Genomic DNA, 14,399 nt, shown 5'->3' with positions numbered 1-14,399 from the left:
TCTCAGGAAGAACAGTCAGTACTCTTAGCTGTTGAACCATTTCTCCAGCCCTTGGTTTGAGCATTTAGAATTAATAAGTCTCTGTGTGGTTATTTGGGAGCTGGCTGGCCAGACAGACTATTCCCCTACAAGTCAGAGTTGTGCAGAGGGGGAAGGTAAGACTGAGGAGCTGGAAGCGGAGGCTGCAAGCAGTGACAGTGACATTAGTAGCACCCACATCGAAAGTTACACAGGTAATCCTCCAGTTTGGGTGCTCCTGTTCCCTCAGATGTCTGGTTCTCAATTCCACGTGACTATGTTTTCAAGTCTGATTCCAGGAAGCCCAAGAGAGAGGAAATAGTTACACATTCACTAGTGTGGCGGTGATGGGCTTCCTTCCCTGGACTAGTTCACTTCTGTCTAGGGCTAGAGAGGCTCAGTGGTTAAGAGCACTGACTGCTCTTCCAGAGGTCCTGAGTTCAATTCCCAGCAACCACATGGTGGCTCACAACCATCTGTAAAGAGATCTAGTGCCTTCTTCTGGCCTGCAGGGATGCATGCGGGCAGAACACTGTACATGATCCTAACTTTAAAAAAAAAAAAAAGATCTCTACTAATACACAAGGCAAAATAGTGCCTGGGAGTAAGCAGTGGACAAAGGACATGATGAAAATGGAAAGCAAGTAACAGTGAGTTTATAATCACTTTAACGAAAATAGCTAAATATTCAAATTAAAATGAGATTATCAAACAGTGCATATAAAGGGAAGACTCAGCTGTATGCTATCAGCAAGAAATCCAACATAAATATAAACATATCACAAGTAGGTTAAAACTGGTTAAAGTAAAAAGATAAAAAGATATACTATACTAACATTAATCCAAACAAAGCTAGTTGTACCAAAACAGGACAGGAATGAATAGAGGGTCATTCTCGTCTCTTTTGCAGTGCTAGAGTTCAAACCCAGGGCTTTGAGTATGCTAGGTAAGCGTTCTACCTTTGAAAGATAAATCCAGACCTCAGCGTCACTTCCTCATGATATCATCCCATATATTCATTTAACTTCCAAATATATGAGAGAGAAAAAAAGGCAGAACCGAAAAACAATTGTACAGACTTAACAACCTTTTTGTGACTGGTTTCTTAATGTTCTATGACTAGTTTAGAATGGACACACAGACAAAATGTGGCCAGAGGGCTTTTGTTGTTATTTTAAAATTCGCTGGCAAACTTGCAATGGACCACCATCACTCGGGAGGCTGAAGTAGGAGAATATTCTGGACTACATAGCAAGACTGACTCAAGTAAAGATGTAAAAAAAAACCTCAGTTGTGACGCTGTTCCCTTTGACTAGTGGCACCATCAGTATTGTTAAAACAATATCAGTTCTCGCCTAGGGGCTCCAGCATTCCAAAAGCTGAGGCAGGAGGATCTGAGTTCTAGGGCAGTTGGAGTTATATAGCAACAGCCTGTTTGAAGAAAATAATCAGTTCTCACTGGCCAGCTACATTGCACAGCTGAGAAGGAAAACAAATCGAGGGATTGTAGGCAGCCGTTTGGAAGCTTATTAAAATTCATACTGCTGGCCCCACCCCACCCCCACCCGGTCCGGATGCAGCCGCTGCAGCGCGCGGTTGGATTTGATTCTAATACTATCTCCGGTGACGCGGCTCGTCCCAGCACCGCGCTTCCAGAGCCAACTCTGTCATCCCCTCCGATCGTCGACTTCCGCACCACTACTCGGATGCGAAACAAAACACAGCGGTAGGACACGGCGTCCCAAAGTCGTGCAAACAACTCCAGGACGACAGCCCGCCGCCAAGCGAGTTCCGGCCACCGGAAGTACGCGTACCCACGTCGGCGTCAGCGTCACGTCCGCGTCGGCCACGTCCAGCGGAGACGGGAACAAGATGGCGATCCCGGGCAGGCAGTGAGTGATGCGGGAGATAGGGTCTGGCTGGGGAGTAAGCAGCCAGGGAGACCGAGTCTTTAGGCTGAGACGTCAGAGGTCGCCGGAAGTGCAGGGCCGCTGCCGCCAGGGCTAGAGGCGGGAGAAGGCGAGGAATCCCGAGCCACATAGAGTCCCCATCCCCGACCCGTACATTTTTCCAGGATGCAAGCCCGAAGTTTGAGAAACTTGTGAGGAAATAAAGGAAGTTAGGCTGAGGGGCAGAGAGCGAGACTTTTCTATTTCCCAAAAGCTCGGTCTGAGGCCCCTCAGTCTTGCTTCCTACCCCGCGCTTGAGTTTCTCCCGGTTGGATGCGCTTAGGGGCACTGAGAAGAGAAATTCCTGGGTTCCTTAGAGGCGCCGTTCTCCTGGGCAGAAGCTCAAGGCCTGCTTCCCACCCTCCCTCCTGTGTTAGGAGTGTGGTGCTGAGAAGCCACAGAAAAGGGTAGGCATCTAGGAGACCCGGGTGTCTGCTGCCGTGAAAAACACAAAGACTGTAAAGGTGCACGGAGGTTTTGCCTTGGGCGTGTAAACCTTCCGCTGCCACGTCCCGTGGCCTCCGCATTTTAAAAGCCAAAGCCTCGAGAAACGAGCTGAGTTGAATCTGCTGATGATTCTCAAAGGCGCTTAGACAAAGCGAGCTCAGTCCTTGGTGAGGGGAACTTTCCCTGTGTTGACGCGCCCGCAGACAAAAGCTCTTGAGCCTAACTGGCGAATGGGAACTAGCCATTCTGCTTGGCTTTCCCAGTACTTCTTTTAAAAGTTTAAGTGGATTCATTATCAAGAACTTATAAACTGTGTAAGTCCACAGTAGTGGGAACAGCCAGAGACCAGGTTTTGTTTTTTAGCAAATTTGAAAAGAGCAGACTCTAATGTGTGCCTATTAAAGATTACTGCCACTTCACTGGGTAAAACATTCCTGTATTCTTCATTTACTTCTCTTCCGTAATAAAAACAATGTTCAAGTTTGGTCCAGGTAGACAAATAATAATTATAAAATCATGATACATTAGAATCTCGAGGTCACTGCAAAACAACAAGTCCGCTATGTGTTTATAGGGTGTATGATTATGTTTTAATTTGGGAAATTCATCCGGAAGAAGCAGTGGATTTGTTATGTTTTAACATTTAAAGATAATGGTGTGATTTCTGTTTCAAAAAAAAAATATGCAGGTATGGGCTTCTTTTGCCAAAGAAAACACAGCCATTGCACCGAGTTTTGCAAAAACCGTCTGTATTTGGGAATGATTCTGATGATGATGAGGTAAGGAAACCCATATTTTTACTCCTGCATCAGGAGAACATTTTTAAAACTGCTTGTAGATTTGTTCTTCCCCTTGGTTGTGGATTATTATTTACAGACCCTTCAAAAGGGCCGTTTAAAGAGAGCTCTGCTGTTATTTTCCGTATGACTTAAAATTCCTCCTCCCCCCACACCCCAGCCCTTGCTAACTTAGTTACTTATAGTTTTGTGCACTCTTTCCAGACTCTAATAGCGATGCTACAAATTTGTTGACATGTTTCTAGGAATGAGCTAGGATGCTAGCAGCTTCCGAGAAGTTTTTCTTAGTTTCTGATGTGTACTGATCTAGGGTGACAGTTTCTTTGTGCATAAATGGTGTTTCTAGTTATTTCTTCGGTTTCTTTGTGAAATGGTGTTTGTAGTTATTTCTTCAGTACCTGTTAAATGCAATTGCTTTGTTATAATTGAGCTATTGAATACATACAATTTTGATAAAACTGTAGTATCTTTATGAACATTTTCTATTTTAGCAGCCAAAGTAGTAGTTCCCTCTGAAACCCAGGTGTTTTTATTTTTTTCAAAAACAGCCCCCAAGTGTGAGCTTATCGTTTCTTTTCTTTTTAGTTTGGGGTACATTGGTGTTTTGCCTGAATAAACGTCTATGTGACGGGGTTGGATCCTGGAGTTACAGACAATTGTGAGCGGTCATGTGGGTGCTAGGAATTGAACCTGGGTCCTCTGGAAAAGCAGCCAGTGCTCTTAACCTCTGAGCCATCTCTCCAGCTCCCCTGTGTCCTTAACTTAGCATTAAAGTTGTTTATGTTTCTTAAAGACTCTTGGATCAGACTGATCTGTTACCTCTTTTGCTTTTGGCAGAAAATAACGTCTCTTTCAGATTTTCTAATTGTTTATAAATACAGGTAGATATTTTGTATTCTTTGCCCCCTTTTTTGGAAAAAAAAAGATTATATTTTGTGGATTTTAAAAATTAAATTTACATATAAAACTTGAAATTTTTATTAGCTCAGTTTGTTTTGCGTGTTTGCTTTGAAGCAAGAGCTCCATGTATAAAAGAGGCTGGCCTAGAACTCAGGATGTATGTAGCCCAGACTGACTGCCCCGATCTCCCTCCAGGTCCTAGGAACCAGACATGTGCTGCATGCCTGTCAAGAGTTGATTAGTTCCATAGCTGTAGATAGCAATTGTGGGGGTGAGCATCATAAATAGATGCTCACAACCTTACATGGACTCAGCTTATGAGTTTTTGCTCTATGATAATGCAAAAGCAGCGCACAGTCAGTAAAGGTGTACTTGGAATTTTGGGCTTCCTGGACTAGCTGTACAGCACTCTCCTACACACAGGTAGAGAACAGCCATGGGATCTTGAGGGTGAATAACCCATCTACGGTACAATGCATTCCCAAGCGATTGTGTTTGGGAGGTTAAGGTGCAGTCAGTATATTTTGGTGGTGGTGTTTGTTTTTGTTTTGAGACAGGGTTTCACTCTAGCCTGACTGGCCTGGAACTTAATGCGTAGACCATGCTGGCCTTGGACTCAAAAAGCTCTGCCTGTCTCTGCCTCTGCTTTCTGAGTGCTGGGATTAAAGGCATGTATTACAGCACTCAGCAATAGTAGATGTTTTTTACTTAGGATAACTAGACTTTTCAGGAATTAACTCCCTCGTAAATTGAAAGCCATCTGCATAGTGATGTTTTCAACCAGTTTAGAGTTCAGAGTAGTAGAGACACAAGTAAACACTGAGGCAGACGGGAATTTGGAAGAAAATTACTGAGGATTCCTATGTACCTAGTGTACTTGGATAGTCACAACTATCCTGTGGTATATACATTATTCTCATCTCACAGATGAGGTTGAAGTTGGAACAAGTTAAGAAATTTTTCCATTACTTCTCCATGGAGCTAATAAGTCAATGGTAAGATTAAGATTTGAATACAGGAGACAGCTAGATGGTTCAGCCCATAAAGGCGTCTGGTGCCAAGCCTGAGCTCGGTGTCCGGGACCCATGTGGTGGAGAGAGGACTGACTCTAATTTGTTTTCTGACTTCCTCTACCTGTGTTGCCTACATGCACACATAAGTAAATAAATGTAATAATAAAATTTGAGCATGGGTCCATCAGATTCTCAAATCTACATTTTTCCTGTTTTTCTTTCTTGTTTTATTTTAATAATCGAGCACTCAAATGTTAGTGAAATATCGAAGACAAAATTACTTACTTTGCTGAAGGAACACTATGCAGGAATAGCTATTTAAACAGCTTTCAAAGCTGGTTTAGATTTGAGTGAAAAAAGGTGGAGATCATTTCAATTGAGAGAGAACAAAGAACATAAATTATAAGGCATTTTTGTGGAATAATATGTTAAGAGAATGCTTGGAGAAACAATTGTTGCAATGAGGTTTTTTTTTTTTTTTTTTTTTTTTTGGTTTTTCGAGACAGGGTTTCTCTGTGGTTTTGGAGCCTGTCCTGGAACTAGCTCTTGTAGACCAGGCTGGTCTCGAACTCACAGAGATCCGCCTGCCTCTGCCTCCCGAGTGCTGGGATTAAAGGCGTGTACCACCACCGCCCGGCTGCAATGAGGTTTTAAGAGGTTGAGGCCAGATTGTGGAATATGTTGCCCTGCTTGTGTGAAATGTCAACTTGACTATTGTATGTAGTTTTTGAGTACTGTGTTTAGTTTGCATAATGACGGTACCCATTTTTTACCTTGTGTTCATCTTGAGAAGCACAGAAGGGGAGAAAGTCTAAGGTTGGAGAATCAAGAATTTGAGGGCAGCCTGGACTTTGGTGTAAGAAAACCTTGTCTCAGCCGGGCGGTAGTTGGTCCCAGCACTCGGGAGGCAGAGGCAGGTGGATCTCTGTGAGTTTGAGGCCAGCCTGGTCTACAAGAGCTAGTTCCAGGAGAGACTCCAAAGCTACAGAGAAACCCTGTCTCGAGAAAAAGAAAGAAAGAAAGTCCTTATCTCAAAGAAATGGAGTGGGGAGGAGAGGAGATTATAAGTCTTCTATGGTAGTTCAGATAGGAGATGGAGAGCTAAGCTTTGTTCCCAGGGTAGAGGAAAGCAGAGGGAACAAACAGACTTCACCAGAAATGTGATGGCTGAATACTGCATTAAGAATTTATTTTATATTTTTTACTTTGTGTATGTGTGGGCGCATGTGTGCCATGACACATGCATGGAAGTCAGAGGATGGCTCAGGGAGTCAGTTCATTCCCACCGTCACTCAGGTGCCTAGAATTGACTGCAGGTTTGTCAGGCTTGGCATAGCACCTTCACCTGCTGAGCTCTTTGGCCAGCCCCGCTCTAGGATGGCTGTTCTAGTCGCTAGGGTTAGCACAGGGTGCAGGGGAAGAGAGTTGACGTACAATGTGTGGATTTTTCAGCACATAGGGAAAGTAGATGCAATTTTAGATTTACTCATTGGAATTTTTAAAGTTTCTCTCATAATTATTTATTTTGTAAGAGTATGTGAGTGGACATACTCTTGCCATGGCACATGGATGTTTGTTATGTAACAGGGATCACACGCAGGTAGTCAGATATGGTGACAAGTATCTTAGCCCTCTGATTCATCTCCGCATGCCCACCTCTCCTTAAAATAAATAAATAAATAAATAAAAAGGTGAGTGTGAGCCTTCCTATGCCAGGTTGCACATGTACAAGTCAGAGGACAGCTTTCAAGAGTTGGTTCTCTTCTTCAGTTTGTAGAAGTGACCTCTGGCCCGTTCTCCTGCCTGTTTCTCATCTGCCCAGAGGAGCTCTGAGATTACAGATGCAAGCCACCACTTGCCATTGTTATATTAGCTCTGGGGATCAAGCTTAGGTTGTCAGGCTGTGTGGTAAGCACTTTTACCTGACAAGCCATCTCATTGACCCAGTTATCCCTTTTTAAGAAAATACTGAGATACAATCTATATGCCATATACTTCTGTTTTAATTTTTCTTTCCTCCTCCCCCCCCCGGGCTGAGGACCAAACCCAGGGCCTTCTGCTTCATAGGCAAGCACTGTATAAGCACTGAGCTAAATCCCCAATCCCTTCTGTTTTAATTTTTAAATTACATTTATTTATTTTATGTATGTGTGTGTATGTATGTATGATTGTGTGTGAGTTTGAGGCCAGCCTGGTCTACAGGGTGAGTTCCAGGACAGGTTCCAGAGCTACACAGAGAAACCCTTTCTCAAGAAGAAGAAGAAAGAAAAGAAATGGAATTGCTAGTTTATATGATAATTATGTGTTAGCATGTATGGAATGATCAAAGTGGCAGCACCACTTTGCTTTCCCATCAGTGTTATGTAAAGGTTCCAATACCCCCCACTATCTTTTTGAGATTAAAAGTGGGTGCCACCTCACCCAGCTTTCTTTTGTAACATAGCTTTTTAGCGGCACACCTCATTGTGTTTTTGATTTACATCTTCCTGATGAACAATGATGCAGAAATGTCTGTTCATATCATTTACCTGTTTTTAATACTAAGTTGGCACTTACATGTGTTATAATAATTCTTTGTGTATTCTACTACAACTGCTTTCTTAGATATATGATTTGTAAATCTTCCCTTTTCGTTGCTTTTTGGTTTTGGTCGTGTTTGTTTGTTTGTTTTGGTTTTTAGTGTTTTGAGGCAGAGTTTCTCTGTGTAACACCTCTGTCTGTCCTCGAACATACCCTGTAGACCAGACTGGCCTCAAACTCACAGAGATCCACCTGTCTCTGCCTCCCAAGTGCTGGGATTAAAGGCGTGCACCACCACCGCCCGGCTTGCTGGTTCTTTTCTTATGTGAAATGAGGGTGGTGGTATCTGAATCAGGGTACCCTAGGGTCAAAGAGAGATTCATGGACCATTTTGCTCTAGCTTTCTTCCTCCCTCCATTCCGTAGGGAACTTTGGTCCTGTAAGTTATAGAAGACTTGAGAAGCCAAATAGGGAATGGTGAGGTGACCTGAGAGCGGCTGTAGGAAGAAGCAGTAGTTGATAAATGGAGGGATAGGATGGGCTTTGGACCTAGGGACCAAGATACCTGGTGGGAACTGGGCTTATCTAGATAGTAAAAGAATCTGAACACTGTAGAGATGGCGTTTAGGGAGGGAGGAACACAGGGAGAAATAACCCTGGCATCCTCTTAATCTTGGTCTTCCATTGGTGGAACCTCCCCAGCAGCAGTTGACAAGGGAGTTATAGTTTAATTCTTAATGAACAGGGTGTAAAACTGTTCCTCATAATAGTTTACATGCCTATAAAAACATCTGCTTCTTTCCAGTTTGTCTTTGTACAGAGAAGTAAAGTAGATTAAATATTTGTGAAGTCTAAGTCATGTTAAAACCTCTTTCTTTCATAAGCAGCTGTTTAAACAGCCGTAAAATTTCTAGAGTACTCCTAATACATAGAAAGAGACTTTATGGATTCCCTCCTCAGAAGAGCATTAGATCCAGCTGGAGAAAAGCTACTGCAAAGCAAAGCTCTCGCTTCTTAGTTTGTTTACTTTCTCACAGCTCATCCATAAACAAAGATCCGGTCTTAGATCATACTTTATCTCCAGTGGTCCAGCAGAGGGGGCACTAGCACATGAATTCTGTGCTGTTGAAGTACTTATATTTAGGATTGGTTTTGTTTCTTTATCTTTGAGGGCCTGTATGTGTGTGTGTATGCGTCTTATGCCAAGGCAGCTATGTGGAGGTGAGAGGACAAGCTGAGATGTGGGTTCTTGTCTGCCCCTTATTTGGGGCACGCTCTTTGTTGTTTACAGTCACATATTCCAGCTAGCTGACTCTCCAGCTCCCAGGAATTCTGTTCCTGCCTCCCACCTTGTCATCAGAGCAGTGGAGTTACAGGTGAGGCTGATGCAGCCACCTTTGAAAGTCACTTTACCTAGTCATTCCTAGCCCCATGGTTAATTTTGCATAGAAAAGTGGTAGTTTTGTACTTGTATTTATGTGTCTTTTTAAAAAATATCTGAACTAGGCTGGGCACTGGTTCGAGGCTAGCCTGGTCTACAAGAGCTAGTTCCAGGACAGGCACCAAAAGCTACAGAGAAACCCTGTCTAGAAAATTAAAAAAAAAAAAAAAAAAATCTGAACTAGGTAGGAATATTTACTGGTTTTTATTAGAGGCGAGAAGATAGCAAAGGAAGTGAGAGGTTCTTGCCCCTGAGTAAGAAAGCATGTTCTGATGTTCTGTCCAGCCTTCTGAGTAGGTTTTGATCATACCAATGTGTCGGTTACAATTTTCCCAGTTTATTCTCTCTTCCAGTCCTTTGGTTACCAGTTTTTTATGCCTATATTTTGAATTATTTTAATAGGTTTTAAAAATATTTTCCTTATTGCTTTCTTTTTATATCCATTTTAAATACTGTTGTCAGTCTGATCTTTGTAAAACACAGTTCTAATCATTTTATCACTCCTCAGTTCTTGAATCTAGTTGTATCTAACGCTTTGACCTTCGATGCCTGTTAGCATTTTCACCTAATTCTGTTTCCATGCGAAGTACACTGTCGTGGTATTAGTTCTTACAGCTGTTTTTCTTCACGGGGAAAGTTTTCCGCATACATCGCTACATGTCCACACTGTAGTCACCCTTCAAAATTGAGAGCAAAAGCTACTTCCTATGATGTTTTTTGTTTTTTGATGCGATACTCTTTGTTTTTTCCCAGTGCACACACTGTCTGTGGGTGGAGGCCAGAAGATGCCAAGTGCCTTCTGGTGTCAGTCTCCATTTGTTTCTTGTGAGACAGGGTCTCTGCTTGAACCTCAGGCTAGAAGCCAGCAAGACCCAGCAATTCTTACCCACATCCCTCAGCGCTGGGGTTTGTGGAGGTGCCCAGTTTATTGTGTGAGATCTGAACTTTGGTCCTCATGATTGTAGAGCTAGCTTTATTTACCACGAAGACATCTCTTCAGCCCAGTAATGTAATTCTATTTACACCACAGGTAGCTGAATCTGGCCCACAGCCTGTCACTTGTGACTCCTTCCTGGTCTGAATGATTTCTGTCTCCCTTCTCGTCTTTCTTGTTTTTGACTTAGCAGACTTTATACTTGTGATCCTCCTGCCTTGGCTTCCTGAGTAGCGCAAGTGGTATTACAAGTGGTATTACCATGCCTGGCCTGTGGTTCTTTTCAGAAGTACCCATGATAACAAATATGTCACGTGTCACAACATAATTTGTGGCTAATAGAATAAAACTATATGTTAGAAGGCAGATTAAACCCGAAACTTCATTTTAGATGTTTATCCTTGGTAAGTACTTGCTTATTTTACTGAGCTCAGTGAATTTTCCTTTCAATCTTACCAATTAAAATCCTTATTTCTAAGCAAAAATGTACACATGAGATCCAGTTTTACACCATAATTTATCTATATACAGCTGAAAATTGTTGTTTTAGGATCAAAACAAAACTGAACTAATGTTAAGGTAACCAGAAAGCTAAAATTTATTCTTAGATACACATGTGTGTTTGTGTGTATATTTCACGTATAAACTCACTCAAAAGCCATGGTATGGTACTTTACTTGTTCAGCATTTTCATCAAGATGGGAAGCACTGAATAAATACTGTAGGAGAAACACTATACCCAGTGTACACCAGAAGAGGATAAATAAATAAGGATAGATTTTACAAAACTAATTAAGACTACAGATACTTAATTGTACTAGATAGAAGAACTGTAGCCAGTGCTGGGCGGTGGTAGCTCTCGCCTTTAATCCCAACACTCAGGAGACAGAAAACAGGTGAATTTCTGAGTTGGGGGCCACCTGGTCTACAGAGGAAGTTCCAGGACCCTGCCTTAAAAAAAACAAAACAAAAAAAACTATAGCCGAGCACCGTGGCACAAACCTGTAATTCCAGCATTAGGGTTAGAAGTTTAGAGCTACCCCTGGCTACACAGCAAAATTGAAGACCAGCCTGGGTTGTCTGAGATGTTGTACAACAGTAAGCTGATGGAAGACTGGGGGTGTAACTTGATGGTAGAATACTTGTTTAGTCATGATGTTTCTTTTTTTTTTTTTTTTCGAGACAGGGTTTCTCTGTGGATTTGGAGCCTGTCCTGGAACTAGCTCTGTAGACCATGCTGGTCTCGAACACACAGAGATCCGCCTGCCTCTGCCTCCCGAGTGCTGGGATTAAAGGCGTGCGCCACCACCGCCCGGCTTAGAATACTTGTTTAGGTCAAGAGACAAAAACTACATTTCTAAAATTCATAAATTACCAAAAACCTGCATTTATCATTTATGGTTTATAACGGAAAACTAATTTCATTTTGGATGGAAGCCTGTTTGGCTAATCGATGATAAGACAAATAAAAATTTTAATCTAGCTGAGCATTATAATAGAGTTGAATTGATGTACCTGTGGCTTTTCATCATTTATAAGGTAATTTCCTATTGCTCTGCATGTAGTCTTGTATCATTCAAATAAATGACAGTTTTATATAGATAGAAAGTATATCATATTCATGAAAATGTCAGGAAATATAGATTATTCCAATGACAGCTAATAATGTTATATTTTCTCATATACTGCTAAATTCCTACTAAATTCATGATATTGGGTGTGTTTAAATAACAACAGTGAGGTGTTTAATTCTGAAATTTTGCTAAAAATCTTGTCCGGCTTTGAGAAGAAAGCATAACAAAATAGAGCCAAGGATGCACTAAACTGCTGAGATGTTCAAGAACGGGCAGAATGGCCAGAGCCCTAGTTGTGCGCAGTGCTGAGAGGGTAAGACAGTGAGCTGGGTGCCTCTCAGAGGACAGTGATACTGATCTTAAGATTTATAGATAAATAAAATTACTTTGTGAGTCTTGTTTGTATCTCTGTGCTTTTGACCAAATAGACCCAAGTTGGGCAAATTAAAAAAAAAATCCCAGCTGGGTAGTGGTAGTGGCACACACCCTTAATCCCAGCACTCGGGGGGCAGAGGCGGGCAGATCTCTGTGAGTTCGAGGCCAGCCTGGCCTACAAGAGCTAGTTCCAGGACAGGAACCAAAAAGCTACGGAAAAAACCCTATCTCGAAAAATCAAAAAAAAAAAAAAAAAAAAAAAAAACCTGCCTGCTTAACTTGCTTTCATGGTTGCTTGCTTGGAGATAAATTCTCAGGCTCTCCATATATTGCCCAGGCTGATCTCAAACTCCTGGGCTTGAATGATCCTACTGCCTTGTCCTCTTGGGTGCTGGGAGTAGGCATTTCCCACCATGCCAGGCTATGGTTAGCACACTGCTTACTCCGACTGTTGTGATAAACTAACATCAGTGTTCTGAAAGGAACTCATTCTTGCTTTCCTGTCAATTTTTTTTTAAATATTTATTTATTTATTATGTGTACAGCATTCCTTCCATGTGTGCCTGCAAGCCAGAAGGGGCGCCAGGTCTCATTATAGGTGACTGTGAGCCACCATGTGGTTGCCGGGAATTGAACTCAGGACCTCTGGAAGAGCAGTTAGTGCTCTTAACCACTGAGCCATCTCTCCAGCCCCCAATTTTTTTTTTTTATGCTCTTCACTAGTTCTTTTATTCTTGCTTTTCATTTCTGAGATCTTTGCCTTTTCTAGTTTTCAACATGTGTTCTTAGGAACATTATTTCCTAAGTTTTGATTGTAGAAGAATGCTTGCTGTTGGTTTTATCGTGTAACACCTACTTGATTTGGTATAGTGTTTCTAGATTTATTTACTTACTTATTTTTGTAGTGCTAGGGATTAAACTGAGGGCCTCACACATGGTAGGCAAGCCTCTCTTACAGAACTGTATTACAAGCCGGGCGGTGGTGGCGCACGCCTTTAATCCCAGCACTTGGGAGGCAGAGGCAGGCGGATCTCTGTGAGTTCGAGACCAGCCTGGTCTACAAGAGCTAGTTCCAGGACAGGCTCCAAAACCACAGAGAAACCCTGTTTCGAAAAACCAAAAAAAAAAAAAAAAAAAAAAAAGAACTGTATTACAGCATAATAATTAATATATATTCATTTCTATTAACATGTATGGGTGTTTTGCCTGCATGTGTGTCTGTGTACCACTTACACCCCAGTGCCAGTATAAATCTTTATAAGCCATGAAGTTGATAGTGTTCGGAAACACAAGATAAGTTAGTGAAAATTTTTCAATAATTGTGAGTGCTTAAAAATTGTATTAATACCACCGCCCTCCTCCCAAAAAAGGAAGCCAGATGGTAGTGGTGCATGCCTTTAATCCCAACACTCAGGAAGCAGAGGCTCGTGGATCTCTGTGAGTTCCAGGACAGCCAAAAAAAATTGTATTAGGCATTAAAGTTTGTTAGCTGTTTTTTGTTGTGTTTTTTTTTTTCAGTATCTGTTACTATTGTGGATTATGTTGATAAATTTTCCTAAAGTGAGACCACTCTTTTAAATACTAACATAAACCCCACTTGGTCTTGGCATATATGTACAACTAACTTTTTAAATTGCAATATGTAACATAAAATGCATCTTTTGCTATTTTTAAAATTTATTTTATGTGCATGTAGGTCTGTATACTGCTTGCAGGCAACTGATCCCCTGGAATTAAAGTTATAAATGATTTTAAGCCACCATGTGGGTGCTAGATATTAAACTTGGATTCCCTGAAAGAGTACTCAGTGCTCCTAACTATTAAGTCATCTCTCTTAGCCCCCACTGTTTTTGTTTTTTTTGTAGCAGGATCTCAATGTAAAGTCTAGGTTGGCTTTGCATATACTATGTAGTCGAGAGTGATTCTTCTGCCTCTACTTCCTGGGTACATTTTCATTACACCTGGCTTCTTTCTTTTAAATAATAGCCTTTGGGGGCTGGAAAGCTGACTCAGCAGTTAAAAATACTGGCAGCTCTTTCAGAGGTCCTGAGTTCAATTCCCAACAACCACACATGGAGGCTCACAACCATCAATAGTAAGATCTGGTGCCCTCTTCTGGTGTGCAGGAATATATGCAGACAGAATACTGTATAGATGAGGGGGGAGTTCTTTAAAAAGAAATAATAGCCTTTTGGGACATGCAATCCTCCTGTCTCTTCCGAGTATAGGGATTATTGTTATACAACCATACCCAGCCCTTGTTAATTTTAATTTCTTTGAAGTATATTTAAACAATTTTGATTTTATTTAGTGTGTACATATTTTAGTGCTGTAGTGCTTATGAGGTCAGAGGACAACTTTCAAGAGTTTGATTCTCCCTACCTGGATTCTGGGAATTGAATTCAGTTTCCAGACTTGGCAGTAAGCACCT

General features: G+C 41.7%; 1 protein-coding gene across 2 annotated transcripts in view; it reads left to right on the top strand.

Moving 5' to 3' along the window:
• Nucleotides 1-1,867: 1,867 nt before the first annotated feature.
• The window catches only part of Nsrp1 (nuclear speckle splicing regulatory protein 1), a 31,743-nt gene continuing 19,211 nt past the window's right edge, over nucleotides 1,868-14,399 (top strand). The window contains exons 1-2 of one of the 2 annotated variants that reach the window (XM_057775054.1): nucleotides 1,868-1,910; nucleotides 3,103-3,193. In XM_057775054.1, coding sequence (XP_057631037.1) covers nucleotides 1,891-1,910; nucleotides 3,103-3,193 — 111 coding nt within the window. In that variant the 5' untranslated portion in view covers nucleotides 1,868-1,890. Of the gene's footprint in view, nucleotides 1,911-2,225; nucleotides 2,375-3,102; nucleotides 3,194-14,399 lie in introns of those variants that run through there. The other variant, XM_057775053.1, reaches the window with a different exon arrangement.

The sequence above is a fragment of the Chionomys nivalis genome, chromosome 7, assembly GCF_950005125.1.
Source record: "Chionomys nivalis chromosome 7, mChiNiv1.1, whole genome shotgun sequence".
NCBI lineage: Eukaryota > Metazoa > Chordata > Mammalia > Rodentia > Cricetidae > Chionomys > Chionomys nivalis.
This window is presented reverse-complemented; position numbering and strand designations above follow the sequence as displayed.